The sequence below is a fragment of the Erpetoichthys calabaricus genome, chromosome 11 (assembly GCF_900747795.2).
Source record: "Erpetoichthys calabaricus chromosome 11, fErpCal1.3, whole genome shotgun sequence".
Taxonomy (NCBI): Eukaryota; Metazoa; Chordata; class Cladistia; order Polypteriformes; family Polypteridae; genus Erpetoichthys; species Erpetoichthys calabaricus.
The window spans coordinates 110,267,342-110,294,952 of record NC_041404.2 but is presented as its reverse complement, the minus strand read 5'-3'; the positions used below and the strand labels follow the sequence as shown (position 1 = coordinate 110,294,952).

Below are 27,611 nucleotides of genomic sequence, written 5' to 3'. Positions count from 1 at the left end.
CGCTGCTGTTTCTTTGATCATGCAGGATACATTTGCAACATAACCAAAGCATTCAAACCTGAATATTACACAATGAATAACCTTTTTCAAAGACCTTTAGGTGAAACACTCCCACACAGAGGGGGGAAAAAAGTCAGCCTACCTGTATGCAATGAGGAGAAGGGGCAGGGATATCTAGTCAATTAAGAAAATTTAATTTGATTACTTTTTTTTAGCTGGTTAAGTCACTTAATTACAGCATGCTGACTCTCGCATGTCACATTATGCAAGTAAACATCTGAAAATGTAATTACAATCATGAGGCTGAACAGACTACAAATGTTAGGAATAGCTTATTTAAAAGCAAGTATTCTGGGATATTAAGGGTTTTTTAAAAACACTACAGTAATCCCTCGCTGTATCGCGCTTCGCCTTTCGCGGCTTCACTCTATCGCGGATTTTATATGTAAGCATATTTAAATATATATCGCAGATTTTTTGCTGGTTCGCGGAGTTCTGCGGACAATGGGTCTTTTAATTTCTTGTACATGCTTCCTCAGTTGGTTTGCCCTGTTGATTTCATACAAGGGACGCTATTGGCAGATAGCGGAGAAGCTACCCAACTTACTTTTCTCTCGCTCTCTCTCGCGCTGACTTTCTGTGATCCTGACGTAGGGGGATTGAGCAGGGGGGCTGTTCGCACACCTAGACGATACGGACGCTCGTCTAAAAATGCTTAAAGATTATCTTCACATTGCTACCTTCTGTGCAGCTGCTTCGTGAAGCGACATGCTGCACGGTGCTTCGCATACGTAAAAGCACGAAGGGCACATATTGATTTTCGGTTGTTTGTTTTTCTCTGTCTCTCTCTTTCTCTGCTCCTGACGGAGGGGGTGTGAGCTGCTGCCTTCAACAGCTTTGTGCCGCGGTGCTTCGCATACTTAAAAGCCAAACAGCCCTATTGATTTGTTTGCTTTTCTCTATCTCTCTGACATGCTCTGCTCCTGACGCGCTCTCCTTTGAAGAGGAAGATATGTTTGCATTCTTTTAATTGTGAGACGGAACTGTCATCTGTCTTGTCATGGAGCACAGTTTAAATTTTTGAAAAAGAGACAAATGTTTGTTTGCAGTGTTTGAATAACGTTAATATCTCTCTACAACCTCCTGTGTTTCTGCGCAAATCTGTGACCCAAGCATGACAATATAAAAATAACCATATAAACATATGGTTTTTACTTCGCAGATTTTCTTATTTCACGGGTGGCTCTGGAACGCAACCCCCGCGATGGAGGAGGGATTACTGTAAATGGTTTAAAAAATGGTACAAAGCAGAATCTTGTATTGCAGCTTTCTTTTGCCTCACAATTATGGCTATGGCAATACAGCAAAAACTCAACTCTGTCACCTGCAAAGTATTGCTAGCATAGCTGCATTTGTCAACACCAGTTCTCATTCTTAATGTAACACTACACAGCACTTAAAAAGAAAAAGATGGAAACATCAGTGGGCTTTGCGCTCTAGGAACCAATTGACATGAAATGTAACACTTCAGTAACTACCGCTCTGATGCTGAACTTTTTGATCATAGAATAGGTAATTACGACAGCAATTGATGAGAAGAATTCATAATTGCACAATTACGGTATTTGAGGGTTCCTCTAAAGTGCATCTCTCTTGCACAATTTGGCTCCAAAACTTGCAAAAGTTTTGACTTAGATATTTTTCCATCCAGCTATTTTAGCTCTAGACCATCCTCAAGGAACTGACAGACACACAAACACACCCCATCATTAAAATAGGTTTTCAGCATCAAGGGACCCCAAAACGCCAAGATCTGTCGAAAACCGGAGATAGGTTATGGTGGGGGAGAGCACAAAGCAAAAAAGTGACTGGTGCCACCAAGGATGTAAGAGGAGAGAAACTGGAAGGTGAAACACTGCGTGAGTGTCCTAAACAGTTCTTAAGAAGAAACTGAGGTTTCACATTCATTCTCATTGGGAATATCTACAGATTTCTACCCAAGTATCCACACATTTTCTAATCTATTTATACAGTTCAAGGTCACAGGGAGAAAATGTACCCACAATTACACATACAGAACTGTGAACAATGGCAGTACAAATAGCTGTAGCAAGCAAAAGTCAGGGTAAGTTACAGATGAAGTGGGAATATGACTAATATACACTGGTGAAAAAAATGAGCTACTCCATTTGTTAATAGCAAAATAAAATTCAGTGTTTCAAAGCACTAAGATTTAACCAGAACCCAAACAGACAAAAACAATGCTTCATTGCTAAATACCAACATTAAAACATAGTTTTGGCTTTAAAAAAAAAAAAAAGCTGCAAATTCTAGCAATCATGTCACGAGTGTAGGAAAAGCAGGTGTCATATTTAACAGGAACGCTGGCGAATATAATGCAGTATTCCAATATAGGTCCAATATTCTAACTTTGTATAAAGGTTATAAAAAAAAAAAAAAATTAAAAAAAAAAAAAGACAATGGAAATCATGTAAAGATTAAGTTTGATTTCACACAGAAAATTCAAGTGTGGAAAAATGTAAAAAAGTCTTTATAAAGCCTGATAACCTTTTCTAAAAAAGGCATGCTAAATGAAAACATCCTGACTTAACACTGAAATTACTAATTGGATTGCCTGTGGAAAACATTTAAGCATTATTAATTACAAAAACAGCATAGTGACTTGCAAAAACTAAACAGTATACATGTTCTGAAGCACAACAGTTTTTCAAGTACCCCGTTAAAAAAAAAAAAAAAAAAAAAAAAAAAAAAAAAGTTCTCATATGTCATTTTGAAATGCAAGAAAACAAGCCCCATATAACAAGTGAAAACCCAGTCTGCCTTCTGAAACTGAAATGCATATTTAAACAGCTGAAAGGGCTCAAATGCATGGGGGACTGAAGCTGCACAAATAAAGTCAACCAAGAGTAACCAACATGATAAAATTCCTCGAATGCTTATGGTCAGCTGTCAAAATGTACCACCCTAAATTCTATTTCTAGACCACAATCCAGCTCAAATTTTTTTCCTTCATACAAGTAGAGGAAGACAAAGACAAGCAGGACCAATACAACATTTCTTTGACACGCATATTAGACAAATATAATCTGATGACCTCCATACTACAGCAGTTAATGCTTTTATGAAAGATAACCCAATACACATTCCAGCAGTCTCCTGTTAATCCTTTGATGTAAAATTATTTTCTATGCTCTATGATGTGATATGTAGGTGCCGGGGACATTTCCATAACACTGGTCTAGTGTTTTGTGCCCTCTAGTATTAATATTCACATACTAAATATTATATTGTAATATTGTAATACTGATTCCAGACTGCATAAATTAAAATCACCCATCACAAAGTCGGGGAATTTGATTTCTAGTTTCTGAACAGCTTTAAGAATAGTTTCAGCTGCAGCTCCCACATCAGCATGCGGTAGTATGTAAACTACTGTCACAAATAAATTGATTAAACTCTCATGGTAAACAGTATGGGCAAAGTCAGATGGTGAGTAGTTCAATATTCTGTGTGCAGATCTAGTCTTTTGCAGTGATATTCCAGCATCACCTTTTGTTAATGTAAAGGCAGACCCCACCGCCTTTTACTTATTGCTCGTCAGCATTTGAAAAACATACATTGGAATTTAACTCATTGTCACCTTCCTACAGAAACGGTAACAGTTCATACTATCCATCCATTTTCCAACCCGCTGAATCCAAACAGAGTCACGGGGTTCTGCTGGAGCCAATCCCAGCCAACACAGGGCACAAGGCAGGAACCAATCCCGGGCAGGGTGCCAACCCACCGCAGCAGTTCATACTAGAGAAGAAAAAAAAAAGTTTTTGCAGCTCTCGATTGCAGCAAAAAGAAACTTGATAGTGAATTCGTAATTCGCCAGACACTGTCAACTTTCTTGAAAGACAGAGCAAAAAAAAGAAAAACCTCAGGTTGCAAACGTGTACTGCTGCATTTGAAGACGCCAAAAAAGCCGTTTTTATGTGGTTCAGTGATGCTCATTCAAGAAACATTCCTATTAATGCGGCACTCATTCAAGAAAATGTGGGAGGTCCCAAGAGTTTACAAACCTCACAACTAGACATCAAGCCGAAGAGCGTCTCGAAATGCGATCTCCGCATCTGTATGGGGCAATAGCAGGACCACAGATATGCTACATCTCAAAGTAAACAGAAAAGATCTCGATGGGTGATGCAAGGTTGTAAATGCAGACAACAGGATTACTTGATCACTGACCTGCACGACCCTGCCTGACTGCTGTGTGTGTATAGCAGAGTGGCAAATCACGCTACAATAAATAACTGCCGTTCCTGTTTCAAGCTGAATAAAGCTGGTTTTGCTAAAGTACTGAGACTCAGCCTCGTGTTTTGGGGTACAAGACAGGGACTTGTAGCGCGACCCCAATCTTTTAGGATTTGCTTCTGTGGCACTTCACTGCAGCGCTGTGAGCCTCCTATTGCCCTGCCCCAGCAATGGACAATCAATCTTCCACAGAAGCTACAATCGCGCTTCAGAAACCTCACAATATGAAGAAGGATGATTCAGCTTCTGATTGATAACTGTGCTGCCCACAACAGGCTTCCACATTTAGATAATGTTCGCGTTGAATTCCTCCCATCCAACTGCGTGGCAGCGCTTCAGCCATTGGGTTTGGCCATCATTAGCACCCTGAAAGTATCACAAGGAAATGCTGAGAAAAATTCTCATCAGCATAACATGTAGGCAGGAGGAGATTAAAATTAATGCGAAAGCAGCTACTGAAATGATTGCAAAAACCTGGATACAAGTTAAAGAAAGCACTATAGTAAATACAGAATCTCATTACAACAAAATTTTTGTTACAATGAAATATTTTTTTTTTAGGTCCCTGGGAGTTCATTGTAATGGAATTTTACTTCTCGTTACTACGAAACACATTCAGCAGATACTTTCAATACAACAAAGTGCCCAAAAGACCTTGAAATGGCTGAATAAATCATCCACAGAGCAGTTAATTCTGTGGTTGCAGCTCAGTTGTGCACAATGATCCCCAAACAAACATTGTAATTTTGATTTTTTCTTCGAACTTTCCTCGTACTGTTTTTTTGCTTTCTTTGGTTGTCAGCGATACCTTTTGCTGATTTGATTGCTCATCAACATTAAAAACATCCATTGGAATTTAACTCCTTGTCACTCTCCTAGTTTCCTATAGAAATGGCAGACATGAAAAAAACAGTTCATGTTAGAAAAAATAAATTTTTGCGGCTCTAGATGCCGGCAAAAAGATAAAAACCAAACAAAAAAAAAATATCAGGTTGCAAACATGCGAACTGCTATATTTGAAGATGTCGAAAAAGAAGAAGTTTTTATGTGGCTCAGTGATGCTCGTTCAAGAAACATTCCTATTAACACTAGAATTACCAGAGTCAATGAAAAAACTCGTAGATCCAGCCCACCTTAAATCACTTCTTAAACCCGTCCACACCTCTCCGCCAGCGTCTTTTGTCATCTAAATGTGCTGATAAAGACAAGCTACAAGCAGCTGGCTATTCCATTCCCCCCACCGACTTAGAACATGCACAAACTTCTCTCACCTCATGCCTTGATTAACTGGATGTGAAGTGGAGTTTTAGAGTGGAAATAATAGATCATTATTTGGAACACACGCAATTCATGCGTGTTCCGTTTCTACAGTAATCTGTGTAAACACATTGTTAAAACAAACTTTTTCATATTTTAGTAATAAATGTTACAAAATGTAGGCAAAAACTATAAAATGTGTGAAGCCTGAAGTCCAAAGATCAAATAAATACTTTCACAAAAGGTTCAAGAATGATATGACAGCTTCTAATCCGCCGACTCGAGCGCAGTAGGCTTGCCATACCTCAGAGACCAGAGTTTGATTACCCACTGGGGAGAAAAACTTTTTTTTTTTTTTTTTAACCTTCGCCACTCTGCCTGCACTCCCTATCTATATAGTAATAATAGCAGTAATTTTATTATTATATAGCAGCTTCCCTGTCTGCTTATCATATAGTGCCTTTCCTTCCTATCTATACCCTTAGCTGGTTTTTTTATATTTATATATATATATATATATATATATATATATATATATTATATATATATATATATATATATATATATATATATATATATATATATATATATATATATATATACACACATACACACATACACACACACACACACATACATATATATACACACACACACAGTGGGGCAAAAAAGTATTTAGTCAGCCACCAATTGTGCAAGTTCTCCCACTTAAAAAGATGAGAGAGGCCTGTAATTTTCATCATAGGTATACCTCAACTATGAGAGACAAAATTAGAAGAAAAAAAAAATCCAGAAAATCACATTGTCTGATTTTTAAAGAATTTTATTTGCAAATTATGGTGGAAAATAAGTATTTGGTCACCTACAAACAAGCAAGATTTCTGGCCCTCACAGACCTGTAACTTCTTGCTCCTCTGTCCTCCACTCGTTACCTGTATTAATGGCACCTGTTTGAACTCGTTATCAATATAAAAGATACCTGTCCACAACCTCAAACAGTCACACTCCAAACTCCACTATGGCCAAGACCAAAGAGCGATCAAAGGACACCAGAAACAAAATTATAGACCTGCACCAGGCTGGGAAGACTGAATCTGCAATAGGTAAGCAGCTTGGTGTGAAGAAATCAACTGTGGGAGCAATTATTAGAAAATGGAAGACATACAAGACCACTGATAATCTCCCTCGATCTGAGGCTCCACGCAAGATCTCACCCCGTGGGGTCAAAATGATCACAAGAACGGTGAGCAAATATCCCAGAACCACACGGGGGGACCTAGTGAATGACCTGCAGAGAGCTGGGACCAAAGTAACAAAGGCTACCATCAGTAACACACTATGCCGCCAGGGACTCAAATCCTGCAGTGCCAGACGTGTCCCCCTGCTTAAGCCAGTACATGTGCGGGCCCGTCTGAAGTTTGCTAGAGAGCATTTGGATGATCCAGAAGAGGATTGGGAGAATGTCATATGGTCAGATGAAAAAACTCTACTCGTCATGTTTGGAGGAGAAAGAATGCCGAGTTGCATCCAAAGAACACCATACCTACTGTAAAGCATGGGGGTGGAAACATCATGCTTTGGGGCTGTTTTTCTGCAAAGGGACCAGGACGACTGATCCGTGTAAAGGAAAGAATGAATGGGGCCATGTATCGTCAGATTTTGAGTGAAAACCTCCTTCCATCAGCAAGAGCATTGAAGATGAAACGTGGCTGGGTCTTTCAGCATGACAATGATCCCAAACACACCGCCCGGGTAACGAAGGAGTGGCTTCGTAAGAAGCATTTCAAGGTCCTGGAGTGGCCTAGCCAGTTTCCAGATCTCAACCCCATAGAAAATCTTTGAAGGGAGTTGAAAGTCCGTGTTGCCCAACGACAGCCCCAAAACATCACTGCTCTAGAGGAGATCTGCATGGAAGAATGGGCAAAAACACCAGCAACAGTGTGTGAAAACCTTGAAGACTTACTGAAAACGTTTGACCTGTCATTGCCAACAAAGGGTATATAACAAAGTATTGAGATGAACTTTTGTTATTGACCAAATACTTTCTCTCTCCCCCCCCCCACCATAATTTGCAAATAAATTCTTCAAAAATCAGACAATGTGATTTTCTTTTTCTCATTTTGTCTCTCATAGTTGATGTATACCTATGATGAAAATTACAGGCCTCTCTCATCTTAAGTGGGAGAACTTGCACAACTGGTGGCTGACTAAATACTTTTTTGCCCCACTGTATCTATTATACAGTGCCTATAGGGTGCCAAACAGGCAATTACAATGCTTTTCGGAATATATAAAGTCATTCCTGAATATATAAAGTCATTGGGGTTTTGGGGTGCAAGACAGGAACTTAGCGCGACCACGATCTTTTGGGATTTGCTTCTGAGGCACTTCTCTGCAGTGCTGTGAGCCTGCTGTTGCCCTGCCCTGGCAATGGACAATCTTGCACAGACGCGGCAAATGCACTTCAGGACGCAAAGAAAGCGTGTTGTGCTGTTGAGTGGAGGGTCTTTTGGGGGTCCCAAAAGAGTTCAGAAACCTCAATATGAAGAAGGATGATTCGGCTTCCGATTGATAACTGTGCTGTCCACAGCATGCGTCCACATTTAGATAATGGTCGCGTTGAATTCCACCCACCCAACTGCACAGCAGTGTTTCAGCCACTGGATTTGGGCATCATTCGCACCCTGAAAAGTATATTAATCGCAAGAAAATGCTGAGAAAAAAAATTCGTCAGCATAACTTAGACAGGAGAAGATGAAAATTAATGTAAAAGAAGCGATTGAAATGACTGCAAACACTTGAACGCAAGTTGAAGAAAGCACTATAGTGACAAATACAGAATCTTACTGCAACAAAATTTTTAGGTCCCTGGCAGTTCATTGTAACGGAATTTTACCTTTATTTTATATCACACATACAAATAAATGTTACCTGACGAAACAGGATTTAAAAAAACACCACCACAGGCAACATAAGTATTAGATTTGCTATCTCCCTTCTGTGTAGCATTCTGTGACACCCCGACAAGAAAATTACAAGTAATGAAAACCATAAGTACAATATGCACATGCATCTTTTACAATCTGTGAATTCTACAATAAAAGCAATGTTTACTGTCTGGCAGACACATGCACTAGCAAGGCAGGCAATATATACAATGGAAACTCAAAAATAAGTAGTGCTGTAAAACAAAAGCAGTTGGAAGATGTTATTTGAGAGGTTTCATTGAGACACAGCTATTCAATTTTGTTAAAGTTTCCTTTGCTAATATTCATATTATTCATTCCGAGCAAATGTAAGGTTTTGGACTCTGTATAAATAACATGTATATTTCTGTGTTGTGCCAATCCTAAGTGTTTTGAGAACAGAAATATACCAAATATTACATAGCCCTACTTACAAGAATATTTAACTACGTTTTGAAAGGTTAAACCAATATTTGCCAGGTTACCAATTCCTTAATTGTTCATTGTAGAATAGTGCAGGATTATCTGGCTTGTTCTGAAGTGATTCAGAAGACCCCAGCAATAAACCATTATACTGTATGGGTCAATCAAGCTTAGGGTCAACATGGCCCCATGTGCTAGGACTGAAAGATTTTACACTATGGAAAGTATGAAGTACTCGAAATCGGTTAGGCATGGATCCTACCCACTTCCAACTAAAGATCAAGTTATAGCAATTATAGATAAGAACTGCTCATTTTGAAAATATTCAAATTCTGTTGCTTTACAACCTAACATGAAAACGAAAATTTAACCTTTATTTACTCAATGCAACCCAGAACATCAAAAATATATAAGCAACAATTTGGGGGCTGGGGAATGTTCAAAGGAGGATAAAAAAAAATCCATTCACTTAAATTGATAAAAGACAATACTTGTAAACTCAATCACGTGTCTAACTAATCACCTTCTCCACTGCACACCAAGATAATTGGCTTCCACCTGTGATCAACTGTAATCACCGATTAGTTCACCATAAAAACAGCTATTCCTGGAATATTCCCATGCTTAGCAGAGCAGCCAAATGCAAACAATTAACTATGGGTGGCAAGGCACTTTCAGAAGAGCTCAGGGATAAGGATGTGGACATGCACAAGTCAGGAGATGGATACAAAAGTATATAATTAATAAGTGGACCGTTTTTGGTACTACCAAGACCCTCCCTAGATCAGGCCAACTTGTACAGGAGGGATGCAAGAAAAATACCTCTCCACAAGGGCACATTAAGTCTCATTTGAGCTTTGCCAATATTCACCTTAAAGATTCTGAGGCCAAGTGGAAAAGGTGTTATGGTTAAGTGAAATAAAAATCAAACATTTTGGCCTTGACATCAAACAGTACACCTGGTGGAAAGCCAATATAGCTCACCATCCAAAGCCCACCAAACCTACAGTAAGGCATGGAGGTTGTAGAACTCTGTTGTAGAGTTTTCTGCAGCAGGGACTGGGGCACTCATCAGGGTAGAAGTAAAAGTGGATGGGGCAAAAATCCAAATTCTTAAAGAAAAATTTCTACCATCTGCCAAATAATGGGGAAAAAGAATCGCGTCTTTGATGTGTATGCTATAGGACACAATGAGAAAAAGCAACAATATAGGAATATTTTCAAATGGGGTAGTTCTTTTCTATACCCTTACCCAAAGGGTATGTACTAACTAACCAGAACACAGGAAAAATTCTAAAAAAACAAAAACAAAAAAAAAAAAAACCCCAGAGCACCATTTTCAAAAAATCTAAACCTCCTTGCTTAGAGCTTTTAAAAGAAAAGCTTGTTAACAGGCTACACGCCATTCCCTCCATCAGACTTAAAATTCAGAATATTTTAACCATAGAAATTACACTCCGATCAATTACACTACAACCGGGGAAAAAAAAATCTGGCACAAAAGTTTTTTATTTTGTTTTTTTTAAGCTACCTTAGTTTTCCCCAACCAAAGTATGTTCTTTTTATTTTGGGGAAATCAAAAGATGCATTTTTATCCAAACCATCAGCTATCTCACAACTCTTTACCCTTTTTATTCTTACAGGTGTGACACACCTACATATACCATGAGGGTATAATAGCATTTCCCCAACCTCAGTCCTGGGTGCCACTGTGGCTACGCTGCCTCAAGTCCCAATCCAGGTGGTTTGTTGTGAGGTGAATGCAGCAATGCATGATCAGTGCAAGCTCCCAACTTTTGTTTTACAAAACTAAGTTTGGTAAATTTTAATTAAAAATGTACAAAAGCAGAAACATAGGGCTGAAGTATTTTTAATTTTTAATATTTTCATTCAAATTTTCCAGGGGTTCTGTTTATTTAATCCATTATTTGCTACATAACTCGTGAGTCTGATACTAAAGTCACTACAGCCTTTCACCATTCAGTGTTTGCCCAGGCAACTGCTTGGCTCGTTTTTAAAATTGTCATTATTAGGATAAAATGAAGGGAGTAATCTACATAGAAAAAGGGTATAACAGGAAAACATGCAATTAAATCTAAAGCAAAAAAATAGAAATATTCCTAAATTTCTAACAAATGTGAAGATCATACTATTGTGGTACTTTGAAGGCAGAAGAAGAGAAAAAATAACCAGAAAATTAAATGATCACCAGTTATCACTGGTTGGAACAATACAAAAAAAAAATGCAGACAGAGTGGAACCCCAGAATAGAGTTTGGGAACCACTGGCATAGTGCATTGAAAAAACAAAAAAAACCTAAATTTTGAAACAAGTATTAAGGCAGTAAAATTGGCAAACTAATAAGGTTTGAATATTTCAATAATATTCAAATACAGTGCATCCAGAAAGTATTCACAGCACATCACTTTCCACATTTTCTTTTGTTACAGCATTATTCCAAAATGAATTCATTTTTTCCCCTCAGAATTCTACACATAACACCCCATAATGACAACGTGAAAAAAAACTTGAGATTTTTGCAAATTTATTAAAAAATAATTGAGAAAGCACATGTACATAAGTATTCACAACCTTTGCCATGAAGCTCAAAATTGAGCTCAGGTGCATCCTGTTTCCCCTGATCATCCTTGAGATGTTTCTGCAGCTTAATTGGAGTCCACCTGTGGTAAATTCAGTTGATTGGACATGATTTGGAAAGGCACACACCTGTCTATACAAGGTCCCACAGTTGACAGTCCATGTCAGAGCACAAACCAAGCATAAAGTCAAAGGAACTGTCTGTAGACCTCCGAGACAGGATTGTCTCGAGGCACAAATCTGGGGAAGGTTACAGACAAATTTCTGCTGCTTTGAAGGTCCCAATGAACACAGTGGCCATCATCATCCATAAGTGGAAGAAGTTCGAAACCACCAGGACTCTTCCTACAGCTGGCCAGCCATCTGAACTGAGCGATCGGGGGAGAAGGGCCTTAGTCAGGGAGGTGACCAAGAACCCGATGGTCACTCTGTCAGAGCTCCAGAGGTCCTCTGTGGAGAGAGGAGAACCTTCACGAAGGACAACCATCGCTGCAGCAATCCACCAATCAGGCCTGTATGGTAGAGTGGCCAGATGGAAGCCACTCCTTAGTAAAAGGCACATGGTAGCCCGCCTGGAGTTTGCCATATGGCACCTGAAGGACTCTCAGACCATGAGAAAGAAAATTCTCTGGTCTGATGAGACAAAGATTGAACTCTTTGGTGTGAATGCCAGGCGTCACGTTTGGAGGAAACCAGGCACCGCTCATCACCAGGCATGGTGGTGGCAGCATCATGCCGTGGGGATGTTTTTCAGCGGCAGGGACTGGGAGACTAGTCAGGATAAAGGGAAAGATGACTGCAGCAATGTACAGAGACATCCTGGATGAAAACCTGCTCCAGAGCACTTTTGACCTCAGACTGAGGTGACGGATCATCTTTCAGCAGGACAACGACCCTAAGCACACAGCCAAGATATCAAAGGAGTGGCTTCAGGACAACTCTGTGAATGTCCTTGAGTGGCCCAGCCAGAGCCCAGACTTTAGTCCGATTGAACATCTCTGGAGAGATCTTAAAATGGCTGTGCACCGACACTTCCCATCCAACCTGATGGAGCTTGAGAGGTGCTGCAAAGAGGAATGGGCGAAACTGGCCAAGGATAGGTGTGCCAAGCTTGTGGCATCATATTCAAAAAGACTTGAGGCTGTAATTGCTGCCAAAGGTGCATCGACACAGTATTGAACAAAGGCTGTGAATACTTATGTACATGTGATTTCTCAGTTTTTTTATTTTTAATAAATTTGCAAAAACCTCAAGTAAACTTTTTTCATGTTGTCATTATGGGGTGTTGTGTGTAGAATTGAGGAAACAAAATGAATTTAATCCATTTTGGAATAAGGCTGTAACATAACAAAATGTGGAAAAAGTGATGCGCTGTGAATACTTTCCGGATTCACTGTATATTAAAACATACAGAAACTAACAACATTATTATAGTAACGATCGGAGCAGCCACAGCAAATAAAAATCTAATAGTACTAGAAAGCCATTTAAATATAAGAACCACACAAGCCACGGCCACACAAATTGTATGAAAAGGAGAGAATGTGCACAGTTGCCTTGTCTTCAGTCTAGAACCGACTACTGGGTGAGCAAATAACTACTATAATTTATGTAGCACTTTCAATAGGTTAGAAAAGCGCTATGTCTGAGCAATTAATTAGACAGTAAGACAAGCTACTTTAACGAGTTCAGACCTTTTTACTTAGAACGGAAATATTTTGTCCTTTTAACCGGACACCATTTTAGTTTGGACAGCAAGCTTGATTTAAGTGCAGCAGCTTAAATTTGCAATTGGAAAAAGAAAAATGTCAGCCCTAACAGCAAAATCTGTCTTTTACCTATAAACCTGCTAGGCATATTAGTCTTGCGTCTTCTTTATAAAAAACTTGAAACTTTTTTTTTTTAGTATTATATATAAATAAATAAAAGATTTGCGTTAGTTGTGTGTCGCACGTGTCAAGTTTTGGCAAGAAACAAGTACTACATATTTAAAATGGTGATCCATATTTATAATTACACCTCAATGTCTTGCAGATACAGTGATCCCTCGCTATATCACGCTTCCACTTTTGCGGCTTCACTCTATCGCGATTTTTTCTCAAACGCTTACGTCTAACGCATGCGCTTTCTGAGAACTTTTATCTAAGCCCCACGATGGCTCCTAAACGTGCTGCTTTTACTAAGCCTTCTGACAATAAAACTAAGCGCCGGAGGAAGATGCTTACTATCCAGGAGAAGGTGAAACTCTTGGATATGATCAAAGATGGCAATATCCTACAAAAGCCTCCTCACACATGAAAAGACAGCGCCAGCAACTGCCTATCAAGATGTTCAGCCGCACACCCAGACACCCACTGCCTACTCCTAGTACTCCTTCAGCGGAAGAAGACGACGCACCTGCTGAAGATACTGGACCACCTGAAGACTCTCCTACTGAGGTTGTGCCTTCATAGGTTAGTGGTTGTGTGTAAGAACTGTGTGTGTGTGTATAATTAAATGTACAGTACAATAATCTACTATATAAAAGCAGTCGGGATTGTCCTTCTGTCCCGTGAGTGCAAAGCGTAGCGGTATTCCGCTTATCACAGACTTACTACTTGCGGTACGAAGCGACGCGAGCAGAGTTCTGGTGCTCCCATCGTTCCTTTGCTTTTGTGCGCGATGTGCTGGAAAAAGACAAAATTATATCTCTGGAAATAATTAATGTTGATGGAGTACAAATGCCTCACCGCGTAGTAAATATCAGGGGAGATGGTGCTTGCTTATTCTCATCTATAGATTATGTAGTGCATGTAACTCCGTCTTTAGCGGTACAGATTCGGGCTGACATTGTACGACTTTTGACAGGCACTCGTGTGGATAAAAAAAAAAAAAAAAAAGAAGTTTTCGGGAGATGTTATGAATGGGCACTTTGATGTTCTTATTCCCTACACTTAAATGTCTGATGTACACATGGAGTGCACACAAATTGAGGATAAAAGTCGGTCACCTTAAAAGGCGGGTGAGCCTAGTAATAGGATATTTGTAACGTCTAGTATGTCTTATTTTCTCTTATTTTGTCTAATATATTGGGTAATACAAGTGTAATGGTGACTAAAGGGTGTTATTTCATGTCTAGAGGGCTCCAATAATTTTAAAAAACATTTAGAAGGTTGTAAACAGGTTTTCTATACTCTGCAAAAATATTCAATTTATAAATAAAGAATCCTACTTCGTGAAAATTCATTTATCAAGGTAGAGTCTAAAACGGATTAATCGTGATAAACGAGGGTTCACTGTATACTAAAGGGGGGGGGTGGAAGGAGAAAAAAAAAAAAAAAAAAAAAAAAAAACACACCACAACACACGAGAAACCAAAAAATTAACAGCAAAAAGGCTGTAGTACAATTAACAAAAAACACTTGCAAAAAGGCTGTAGTACAATTAACAAAAAACCTACAAGTGCCATGTACATTTAATCAGTTTGATTGTGCAAAAGTATATATATTTTTGTAAGAGAAAACTACCTTTTTTAAATTAAGCTTTGTTTCAGATTTCATTACAGAAAAAGGTTGAAAAATGACAGTTTATAATTATGAGAAGCATTTTACAGTAATCCCTCCTCCGTCGCGGGGGTTGCGTTCCAGAGCCACCCGCGAAATAAGAAAATCCGCGAAGTAGAAACCATATGTTTATATGGTTATTTTTATATTGTCATGCTTGGGTCACAGATTTGCGCAGAAACACAGGAAGTTGTAGAGAGACAGGGACATTATTCAAACACTGCAAACATTTGTCTCTTTTTCAAAAGTTTAAACTGTGCTCCATGACAAGACAGAGATGACAGTTCTGTCTCACAATTAAAAGAATGCAAACATATCTTCCTCTTCAAAGGAAACAGAGAGGAAAGCAAACAAATCAATAGGGCTGTTTGCTTTTAAGTATGCGAAGCACCGTGGCACAAAGCTGTTGAAGGCAGCAGCTCACACCCCCTCCGTCTGGAGCAGGGAGATAGAGAGATAGAGAGAGACAGTTTGTTTTTCAGTCAAAAATCAATACGTGCCCTTTGAGCTTTTAAGTATGCGAAGCACCGTGCAGTATGTCGCTTCACTAAGCAGCTGCACAGAAGGTAGCAACGTGAAAGTAATCTTTCAGCATTTTTAGACGAGCGTCCGTATCGTCTAGGTGTGCGAACAGCCCCCCTGCGTCAGGATCAGAGAAAGGCAGCGCAAGAAGAGAGAGAAAGTAAGTTGGGATTCTTCTCAGCCATCTGCCAATAGCGTCCCTTGTATGAAATCAACTGGGCAAACCAACTGAGGAAGCATGTACCAGAAATTAAAAAGACCCATTGTCCTCAGAAATCCGCAAACCAGCAAAAAATCTGCGATATATATTTAAATATGCTTACATATAAAATCCGCAATAGAGTGAAGCCGCGAAAGGTGAAGCGCGATATAGCGAGGGATCACTGTATTTATGGCAAATGTATTACGGATATATAGTTTTGCATATTTCATTACCTAAAGTATGTAATTTAAGGAAATTTCACTTTAGGGTTATTGTTCAGTGAGCATAACAATACTAAAGAATTTCACTGTTAATAAATAAAAGACATAACACCCGAGGTCTATAGTTTAATTGTAAAACTACACTGTAATACAGGACATAAGGCTTCTATGTATCTGGTTATGCAGGAGCTTAGTGTTAGGGCTTTATATTTTACGCTCAGAACGCGTACGCACCCGCATCATGGCTGCCACGCGTTCCCAGGGTTCATCTGACACATCCTTTGAGCAGGTCCTGAGAAATTAATGCAACACGTGCGCAAGTTGCTGTACCAGGAAAAAGTGTGGGGGGGCATGTTCGAAGTGTGCTAAAAGTTGTCACGTCAGTCTCTGGTTACTATCTACATATCACAGAAAGCCGCTTTGCGGATCCTACAGGATCGATGTGCGCACTTCAATGTTTGATGGATGGTTCGATGTGGTGAAGCAAAATGCTGACATACAAATGCATTCTTGGTGCTTTTATATTCAAGTGTTGCATATTCCCAATCGTAATGACACAATACATTTTAAAAGTCTCACATACAATCTTCTGTGCCGTCTTATTTTCTAGGGATTCCTCTGGACCCGACAGCAGTGGCAAACAGCATTGGATCGCCACACAGAACAAATTAAATGTATGATATTCCAGCTCTCTGCACATTTAGAATCCTGATATCACTTTCATGATGAAATGCATTCAAGTATGTAGGTTACATTTTACAGATAAATCATTAATTTCATTTAAATGATCCATCCATTATCCAACCCGCTATATATGAACTACAGGGTCATGGGGGTCTGCCGGAGCCAATCCCAGCCAACACAGGGCGCAAGGCAGGAAACAAACCCTGGGCAGGGCACCAGCCCACTGCATCATTTAAATAATGAACACTGTTAATTACACACATGGGGGTGAAACGGTGACAAAGCGGTAGCACTGCTGTCTCGCAGGAAGTCACGTCGCTGGCATTCTCTACCTGGAGTTTGCACGGTGCACTCGTTTCCTTCCAAAGATGCAGATTTGGCGACACCAAAATAACACTAGTGTATGCGAGTGCTGGTATTCACCATGCGATGAGCCGACACCCATGCAGGGATTGTTTCAACCTCTTGCCCAATGCTTGCTGGAATGAACAAATCCCTGGATTGATGGAATTAATCAGTAAACATCCTTTTCAGAGATATTGCGATAAGGTATAGGAATTTAATGGGTGTTCCAGGCAATTCACAACAAAGCGAAGCCAAACCTATTCTCACCGTGATGATATCTCGCACTGCCACCTGGGGGATTCCGCCACATTTACGTAAGGTACACATGCAAGTATAAACAGAAACGCTTGTGTAGCAGGAGCATCCGCTGCAGCATGCGTTGCGTGAAGTATAAGAAGTGTAAGGGGGTAGAAGGAAAACAAAAAAAACATCAAATCTGAACTGGCCAATCAAGGAACATGAAACCGGTTATCGGCATCAGCCTTTAAAATTGTAGTGCCAGCAGTTAAACACATGGGAATAAACTAAACAGTCTTATTTCTTCTTTACATGTGCCACAAAACTATTTTAATGTCTTTGTTCTAGGCATTGTATCAAGCCAGCAGCTACGCAAGATACACCGCATATTGGTTGAGGAAATATGTGTTTGATATTGAAAAGGTCCTTTACATGGGAGATTTTAAATTGTTATAATTGATCTCATCGATGCACCATGTCAATGTCTACAAATCTGACATAACCACGGCAAAAAAGTTGCTAAATACAACTTCAGCTTGCTTCATAGAACACCCCACATAACTACAAGCATTAACACACTTAATTTGTCACACGGGTCTCAGATGGAAAGGAAATAAAAAACTCAAATTGAACGTCTGCCTTTACCTTTAAATAATACCTTTTTCAAATAAACAGCCTTAATCTATATGATAAAGGCATTGATGCACTGGTTTTTCAGCAACAGACCAGAACCAGATGGTTTTTGGTCAAAAACATGCAATCAACAAAAACAGACGATGTACAGACCATTGGTAAGGCATAGGATTTTTTGGTGGGTGACATCTAGGTCTACACTTGTTCTAGGAAAGAAACGTAAGCTAGTACAACATTCAAAAATCTTTGGGAACCGGAGAATTATAAATTTTATTTACTTCAAGAGAGTCAGTTACATTAGTATTACATATTTTTGTGACAAGTATATTTCACAGACAGCCCATTTCAATTCGAGGGACATAAAAAACGGCACTGACTGAGGTCTTAATAGTCACAGACCCTACACAATCAACTAACCTTTCTTCAACAGAAGATTTCTGAAAAGTACCACCAGATGGAAAGTCTCAAGGTAAAATTGTTGGCTGCTCTGGACCATGACACTGACACTTTAAAAAGTCTGACAACTGCTTTGAGAAAAACAAAAGCAATATACTGTGCATATAAAAAGGTGTTCTTAATGTGACAGTACATATTTGTTCATACATATACTGTATGTTCATAGCGACAAATACTTTTATTTTCTTGTATGGGTAACTTTTCTTAAGAAGCAGCAGTAACAGCAGCAATATAAGTGCAGCTATGCCAGTACTTGTATTGGGGGTTGATCTTGCCATGAAAGTGGCTAACAAACAATTTTACCTGATCTTTTTCAAATTCAAATATGAAACAAAAACTACTAGCCAACCCACGGCGTAGCATACGCCACATAATTATTTATTGATGGGTGAACACTTCCTGAAAGACAGTTGTCCAAATGGGGTGTGTTTGAGGATACGACTGAATGAATGAAAAGATGGACAATTGTATGTTGCTCTCTCCAGAGTTCAGTGACTGAAAACTGGTTTTGGCAGATACAGGCATATCTTTTTGAAAGTTTGTCCCTGCGCCTTAGTAATTGTCATTGCAAAGGCAAATCTAACAGGAAATTGTCTGCGTGTAAAAGGAAAATTTGAATATGAAGGGGTCAGGGAAATCCGGGGAATATGGACAGTTTTTGAGGTAGCAGCTGCGATTGTTTTACACTAGTACATTGCAGTAAATGCTGGTAACAGTCAGTCTAGTACCTTTACAGAGACTTCTTGCTGGCATGAGGTTTCTGAGAAGCATGACGACTGAACCAATTTTAAGTTCGAGTTTATGCGGAGGCATGCCAGTGGGAGTAAGACTGCTAAGAAATTCTTCAGGGAATGTTGATGTTCGTGATCGTCTGTGACGATGGAGTCAACGCTGGTGAAAGTTACTTCGTCGGTAGGGATAAGTTTCAGTACTTGTTCATTAAAGGTGTAGCGAGTCTTCGTTGGCGACGCTTAATATAGCTCGCATATTGAGTTGTCCCGGAGTCACAGTTGAGAAGTCGATGTCGCCACATAGTTGTTGAATGGGATCAGAAATAAAAGGAAAACAATGTGAAGGTAATGTTGCAGGTGTTCCTCACGAACAAGATTTCGCAAGACGGGAAAAACGGAAGAGCTGTCATATTTATCGTCAGTGTAAGTACATGCATGTGACGCCACAAAGGTTGCTTGTTAATGCAACCGGCGACAGTTAAGTGCTGGAGTTGGTGGGCAGGGCACTGTCGTGCATACCCCGTGACACAGAAGGAGGGTTAGAGTTGGCAGGTGGGGCTCGGTCTTGCGTGCGTGTCTGCGTGCATATCCCATGGTTGGGCAACTTGGTGGATTAAATATAGAAAAGAAGCCGGTACCAAAAAGAAAAATAAAGACAACGTGGCTCAGAGGTGCATGTGGACTGTAGCAGAGACGAAAGCGACCGAGGCGGTGTTTGGGGAGGTGTTGCGTGCTGGCACATGCGGCTCTGTCGTGCATATCCCATGACGCTGGAGGAGGGTTAGAGTTGGCGGGCGGGGCTCTGTCGTGTGTATCCCATGGCCTCTGTCTTGTGTGCCATGGTCGGCTGCTTAGTGAATGGTTGGTGGCCGGGGCTCCGAGTTGGCAGGCATCTTGGCTGTCTTGCTTGCCATGGACTTAGTAAATTCATATTTTTTTAATATATATTTCATAGCTGAATTAGCACAGTATATTTTGTGTTTTAAGCAGAGGAGGAGTTCACCAATGCTTTTCAATGCTACGTTTTGAAACTTAAAAGCTTTGTATAGCATTCAAGATATCCCAACAAAAAGGTGAAATGACCACAAAAAACCTCCTTAAAATGTACCAAATTATATTCATTCCCATGGGAGTCAATACAAATCATGGCTGAAATTATTGACACCCCTGTGTCATTTCTCCCAAAAAACTGTTGCAATTAGAAATGTTTTGGTATACACGTTTATTTCCTTTATGGCATTGGAACGCCACAAAAAAAAAGCCATATCTGACATGTCACACAGAACTCCAAAAATAGGCTGGACAAAATTGGCACCTTTTCAAAATTGTGGGTAAATCGTTTTATTTCAAGCATATGATGCTCGTTTGAACTTACCTGTGGCAAGAAACAGGCGCTGGCAATATAGAAATCACACCTGAAGCCAGTTAAATGGAGAAAGGTTGACTCAACCTTTCTGTTGTGCATCTGAGTGTGCCACACTAAGCATGGAGAACAGAAAGAAGAGCAGAGAATTGTCTGAGGACTTAAGAACAAAAACTGGAAAATAAAAAAACAAACAATCTCAAGGCTACAAGTCCATCTCCAAAGATCTTCACGTTCCTTTGTCCACTGTGCACAACATAATCAAGAAGTTCACAACACATGGCACTGTAGCTAATCTCCCTGGACGTGGATGGAAGAGAAAAATTGATAAAAAAAACTGCAACGACGGATCGTCAGAATGGTGGATAAACAGCCCCAATGAATTTCAAAACATATTCAAGCTGTTCTGCATTCTCAGGGTGCAGAAGTGTCAGCTCGACCTATCTGTCAACATCTGAACGAAATGAAACGCTATGGCAGGAGAGCCAGGAGGACCCCACTGCTGACACAAACATAAAGCCAGACTGGAGTTTGCCAAAATGTACTTGAGGAAGCCAAAATCCTTCTGGGCGAACGCCTTGACAGATGAGGCCAAGGTAGAGCTTTTTGGTAAAGCTTATCACTCTACTGTTGAATGAGGCCTAGAAAGAAAAGAACACAGTTCCTACAGTAAAACATGGTGGAGGTTCTAAGATGTTTTGCTGCCTCCGGCACTGGATGCCTCGACTGTGTGCAAGGCATCATGAAATCTGAACTCTACCAAAAAGATTTTGGGGCACAATGTAGGGCCCAGTGTCAGAAAGCTGGGTCTGCGTCAGAGGTCATGGGTGTTCCAGCAGGACAATGACCCCAAACATACCTCTAAAAGCACTCGGAAATGGTTGAAGACAAAAGCACTGGAGAGTTCTGAAGTGGCCAGTAATGAGTCCGGATCTAAATCCGATTGAACACTTATGGAGAGATCTCAAAATTGCTGTTGGGAGAAGGCACCCTTCAAATCCGAGAGACCTTGAGCAGTTTGCAAAAGAGTCGTCGGAAATTCCAGTTGAGAGGTGTAAAAAGCTTGTTGATGGTTCTAGGAAGCGCTTGATTTCAGTTATTTTCTCCAAAGGGCGTGCAACCAATTATTAAGTTGAGGGTGCCAATAATTTTGTCCATCCCGGTTTTTTGAGTTATGTGAAATGTCAGATTTGGCTTTTTTTCTTGGTTGTGTTGTTCCAACGCACATAAAGGAAATAAACGTGTATACCAAAACATTTGTAATTGCAACAATTTTCTGGGAGAAATGGCGCATTTTCTGGGAAAATTCCAGGGGTGCCAATAATTTCGGCCATGACTGAATGCTTTACCCAGACACTAACAGTAATGGGTGTCTTTCACATTACATGCAAACATACCTTTGAATGCCTGCAACATGAAAGAGCAACAAAAGCCTACAACACTAAAATAAGCACACACATTGTTGTATTTGACAACGGCAATTTATCCTCCTGAACTGAAGAAAGCCAAATATCCCTAGGTTGCATTTTCCTGCTGTTACAGGGCACAGGAAAAGTTTCACATACTAAATAGACAATTACTCTCATGCTTGTTGGACTCACACACCGTAATCCACAAAAGATCCATTATATATTGCAAAGAACTACTATTTATTCACACCTCTGAAAGTATTAATGTGTATTCTTTAACCTTCTTAAGACTTGTAGAAAACACCACATCTTCCCAAAAGTTGTGGAATGCAGTTATGATTTTTACGGAGTGGCTTGTGTGTGCACGGATATCAGGTGCACTTGGATAGGAACATCAAAGAGTCTTGAGTGACCATTATGTTAGTGTGTAGAAAAGATGTTATTTTTATAAACACCTCCTTTAATGTTGAAATAATTACAGCTGTGTGCAAACCTATGCAAATTCCCTTTAAAGTCATTACAAAGTGTTTCAGAATGGCCAACTCAAAGCCCTGATCATCACTTTTGAGAATGTGAGGATCTCTATTAAATTCTGACAATAGGGTAGAGTCACTCCTAAACAATGTGCAAAACTGGTACATACTTACCCCAAAAGACTGAAGGCTGTAATTGCACCAAAAAAGTTCTCAAAGTATTCAAACTTAGTGTTTGCATAAGCATTCAACCCAACACAGTGTTACATATCTACAGAAAAAGGTTTAACTTTGGAAATGTACTGTTACAGCGCAAGTGTTCACATTTTCATGCAGAAAATTGATGACAACTTTCAAGGGGATTTAATACTTGTGCATGACACTATAAACACTTGTAAAAATTATTGATGTGCACAAGGCGCTGTTATGCAAAATGTACCTCTGCTTAGAAGCTATTTCTTGTTCAAAGTAGAACCACCTCTCAAATTTTTTGGACTTGGGAGAAAATTGACTGAAAGCAGTTCTGGAAAGCAAGCCTTGTTGAAACAGAAATATTTTACTGCATGGGACTGGTTTATAATCTTGCTTGCTGGATGAAATCACATTGAGCAAATAAAAAAAAACCCACAAGAATATAATGTCTTGATCATGTATTTTGCTATTAACAAGTGCTATGAATAAGCAGACAACATAAACATACCCTGTTTACGAACATCGTCAACTGCTGCAGTTAGCTCTTCCTGTAGAAACTGGCTCTCTTTTGCAATTTTGTCTCCTTTCTCCAAGAAATTTTGAGTTGCCTGCTCAACTGAGGCAGCCAGTACATGGGCTTTCTTTGAACGTCCCTTTTTTTTATTTGAGGGCCCTTTATTGCTGGAATTCACCAATGTGGTCACCTTTAACAGTATTTTAAAAAAAAAAAAAAAAAAAAAAAAAAAAAAAAAAAACCTGTGTTAATTTTGTAGACTTAAAGGCTGATAGCCCTTTATTGCGAGAGTCAACAGTTTCTCTATAGTTCCCATAACAGTAATTTTTGGCCTATCCTGAAAAATTTGTGATGATAGCAAGATCTCTGTTCAGTCAAAATATCAGAATGCAACAACAAAAAAGAATGGCACTCTGCATTCCCCACCCTGGATTGCCACACAGCATTAACAGGATATGCCATAAAATTATCAAAGCTGCACAATGTAACAGAAGGGGAGAGTTGCTGGTTGTTTATATTGCATACATTACATCAAAAATACAGATGTTGCTAGATGCCCAAAATCATCCCTTCATGAACAGTGCATCTCTTCATGAAATGAATATCAAAATTTCATGGTCAAGGCTGAAATCTTGCTTGCTCCACTGTATGGAAGGTGGAGAGGGATGGAATACTCTTAGTTTGCCAAGAAAAATATATTGAGAAGAGGTTTAAGAAATTCAAATTGATCAAATGCAAAATTTGTCAATCCAAGCGATTTCTTATTTTACCGTAACATTAACTACCAAAAATAAACATGTCAAAGTTTCCACTAAAAGAAAGGCTAACCTTAGCCCAAAAATTAAGTGGCCAGTTATGAACTTAAATTATTAGAACCTACTGCCCATCCATGTTTTGAGCACTAAAGGTTCCGAGTTATTCTTGGGTCATCTTTTATTTACTGTCTTCGGATCAATACAATCAAAATGTAAAATAGACGGCTTAAGAAAGCTCCAACATTAAGTTTTAATTTTTATATCCTTGTTCAAGCTAAAGCAAAATAAGGTGGTTGCCAAAAAGCTAGTTTGAGCTTCCATCTGAAAAATACAGTATGTACTGTTAGTGCATATTTTGACAAAATATCACATGGATAGCATAACACGGTCAACACTGTCAAATTAGGTTCCAAATTTCATGAAATGGGGACCCAAGACAACCCACATAGCATGGTGTAGAAGGGGAAAAAAATAAAATAGAAAACCCTGGATAGTTTGTAGGAATACTTCACTTTGGGGATCTATCAGGTAAACCCACAGAGAAACATGGAGAACAGCAAATTTCACACTTGGATGCCTGGAAATAGGATAGGAACCTAGGAAAGTTGATTAGCAAGTGCTAAACTACCATCCCTTTCATAGAACTTTCAGGGTGTTAAACCCATAATGAAAACGGACACAGGCAACACGAAATACACTTGTATTAATTTCTGTTAACCATAATAAAAAGCCTGCACCTTTGGTTATTTTACCTGATAAAATAAAATGTCTATTTGTCAAAGTAAAATAATCCTCACACATTTGCCTAGTAGAATAAACTGCTCATATTTTTGAGAGACTGCACTCAATTGCCTTTTAAGATACTTAAGTTAAATTATCTGCACATCAGTTACCACTTAACTCGACAGTAGCTCACAAGCTGCAAATGTGTCCCTTTTATAATTGCACAGTGCACATTACGTACATTTTAGATGAACAGTCCACATTTTAAGACACCAATAGTGCAATGGTATACACTGAAAGAGACTCATGTTACATTGTGTGTACACAGCACTGGCTTAAACTAACAATATATGCAACAATTAAGGGGTAAAATTGATTGTTATTAACACACCTATATATTGTTTTTTTTACCTGTGTTACTAGTGGTTCCAGCAAACGCTCAACAGCCAAAGTCCTAATCTCCAAACTTTTTGGATCCCATTTAAAATTAATGTTTGGCGTGTTAATACTCGTCATTTTGACTGCAAAAATTCTGCAGATTGAAAATGAAGTTTAGCACACTCAAGCCAACGTTAAATATGCCTGAAAAAGAGAAGCAAAATATCAATTCACAGTCAAGAGATTCACTGTGGCCTTTTACATTAAGGGTAAGTAACAAGAAAAACAATGTGCTGTCAGAAAAAGTAACAACAGGGTTTGGGATTTAGAAACAGGAACTTCTTATTATCAAGTCAAGAGTTTATTTAAAGTCACAAAATAAAATTTCAGCTTTATGTTGAGAAATATCACAAAATGAAAACAAGGAAATGCCGTAGTTAACAGATCATACTGAGAATTGTGTGTCAGGTCTCTTCATCTAAAATTTATTAAATGTTTACAAATATATAGGCTCAAAACAATTATTTCCCACACTGTTTAGGAAGTCAATGAGCATAAAACTTATGATGAAAATGGTGCATTGCTCCTCTAATTTATACAGTGAATCCAATCATGTGTCATAAGGAATCCTTGACAATACATAGTATACCTGGAAAGCATCTAGGGATGCTGGCTAAAACATTCATAGTCACAAGCATGTTGATAGGTTAACAAATTCTTTTAAAGTTAAAAGCAAACAGATTACAAGTTGGAAGTTATGGTGACACTGTACTAGCTATGTTCTCTCAAAATTGACATTCCTGAAGCAGTTACATATAGCAGAGTACAATCGAACATTTTTTTTTTTGTTTTTTTAATATATAAAATATAGTCTCTCACAGCCATGTGCTATTAACAATCAACCCGAGTTAAGTACAACTAGAGCATAATCTATTAGCTGCCAGGCACTATAGTCTCTCACAGCCATGTGCTATTAACAATCAATCCGAGTTAAGTACAACTAGAGCATAATCTATTAGCTGCCAGGTACATTCATTCAAGGTCAATCATATACAAGGACTGTTACAGGATTGAAAAAGTACACCTAAAGAAAGACTACTCTCCATCTAACCACAAAATGTGTCATAAGCAAAAAAAAAAAAAACAGCCCAATAAAAATTATCGTTCTGCATGAACAGATTCCACTTAAGATATGAATGTACGATGTATGAAGAAAACTACTGAGGAATAACTGTTTCCCCAAACGCGCAGTTCAGTATAATGAAGAGATGAAGTTTTTCTTTGGAGGCACGACTGGCCGTGACCAGAGGAGCAGGAAAACTCTAAATTCTAAGATACCAAGTTCATTTATGGTCTTAAAGTTAATGAAACAACGCTGGGATGAAAACAACATGGGGTGGTGCAGCGACGATGCAACCCAGCATACTCAACGTGTACTTGGGTGCCCGTCCCACTCCAGTTCAACCACATAAACTGCGTCTGTAATTCACACTATTAAACTAATTTCGATTTTAAAATTAATTAACGAAGCTTTGAAAGCTCTACATTTACTTCGGTAATATGTGTGGTAGTGCAGATCCCTCTACACCTCTCTAACACAATGATAAGGCCCTGTTAACATTCCGACATTCCAGCGTCATTACGCCAAAGTAAAGCGGACACAAGCCGGGGGGTGGGGGGTTCATTTCTCAATGTGGCGCTGCCTGCCTCGGTAAAAAGCATACTTAACCGTTCGGACAACGAATCGACATTAAAATGTACAACTGAGATATTTTAGGTCTTTATACTATGCTAAGTTTAAACCGACTAAACAGTCCTCTTAAAAAAAAAAAAAAAAAGGAATGGGGTCGAGTTGTAAATGTACACACCCATGTCCAACATGGATGAACACCACTTGTATATTCCGCTGGAAGTTTCCAGGGCGAAAAAGTGAGAAATCCGACTGAAAGAAAAGAAACAGACCAGCAAACACTTACCGCTTTATAATCTTGTAAGAAACTAAACACAAAAATTCGAAGTCGAATATTTCGTAAAACTTTTTCCGCCGCTCTCAAATTAGCTAATGTTTTACTCCTCCCTTGGTCTTTTCAACGATCAAAACTTCCAGTTTAGAAAGGAAACAGGATCAGACAGGCTCTTACAACCAACTCCCGACACCTACACACGAACACTCCTCTATTTACACAATAACCGGCGAAACGAAAAAAAAAAATACCACGAAACTTTATTTAAGAGAACTTACCGTTTGCAGCAAAGACAAACTCAAATGCACGCGCGTTATCTCAGGCTAGAGTGAACTGAATCTGGGATCACAGAGGGAGTATCGCCAAATCCTAGCACAGCTACAAAACAAGCAACCGTGACGAAGTCGCTAGAGACAATGAGCTCCCCACGCTAGACCACACCCAGCTATCAGGTGTACTAGGGCGGTGCTTTTATGCAAAATAACTATCTCAAAACGTCATATCCGGAGCGAGGAACTCCCTAAGATACTTCTCGATTCTTGCCGTGGGTTTTTTTGTTTTGTTTTGTTTTTTTTAGTGGAGGAGGGGCTTAAAGAAAGAAGGAGTAAGGGAATAAAACGAGAAACACTGTGACAAAATAAACAGGCAAGAGTCACTTGTATAGAAATTTATAGAGAAAAATATTTGATTTTCTGAAAAGGAT

General features: G+C 39.2%; 1 protein-coding gene across 2 annotated transcripts in view; it reads right to left on the bottom strand.

Moving 5' to 3' along the window:
* ctnna1 (catenin (cadherin-associated protein), alpha 1) overlaps nucleotides 1-27,354 on the bottom strand; it is a 229,827-nt gene extending 202,473 nt beyond the window's left edge. The window contains exons 1-3 of one of the 2 annotated variants that reach the window (XM_051934138.1): nucleotides 27,187-27,354; nucleotides 24,978-25,148; nucleotides 23,083-23,278 (exon numbers count right to left, since the gene is read on the bottom strand). In XM_051934138.1, coding sequence (XP_051790098.1) covers nucleotides 23,083-23,278; nucleotides 24,978-25,082 — 301 coding nt within the window. In that variant the 5' untranslated portion in view covers nucleotides 25,083-25,148; nucleotides 27,187-27,354. Of the gene's footprint in view, nucleotides 1-23,082; nucleotides 23,279-24,977; nucleotides 25,149-26,920; nucleotides 27,074-27,186 lie in introns of those variants that run through there. The other variant, XM_051934139.1, reaches the window with a different exon arrangement.
* Nucleotides 27,355-27,611: the final 257 nt, after the last annotated feature.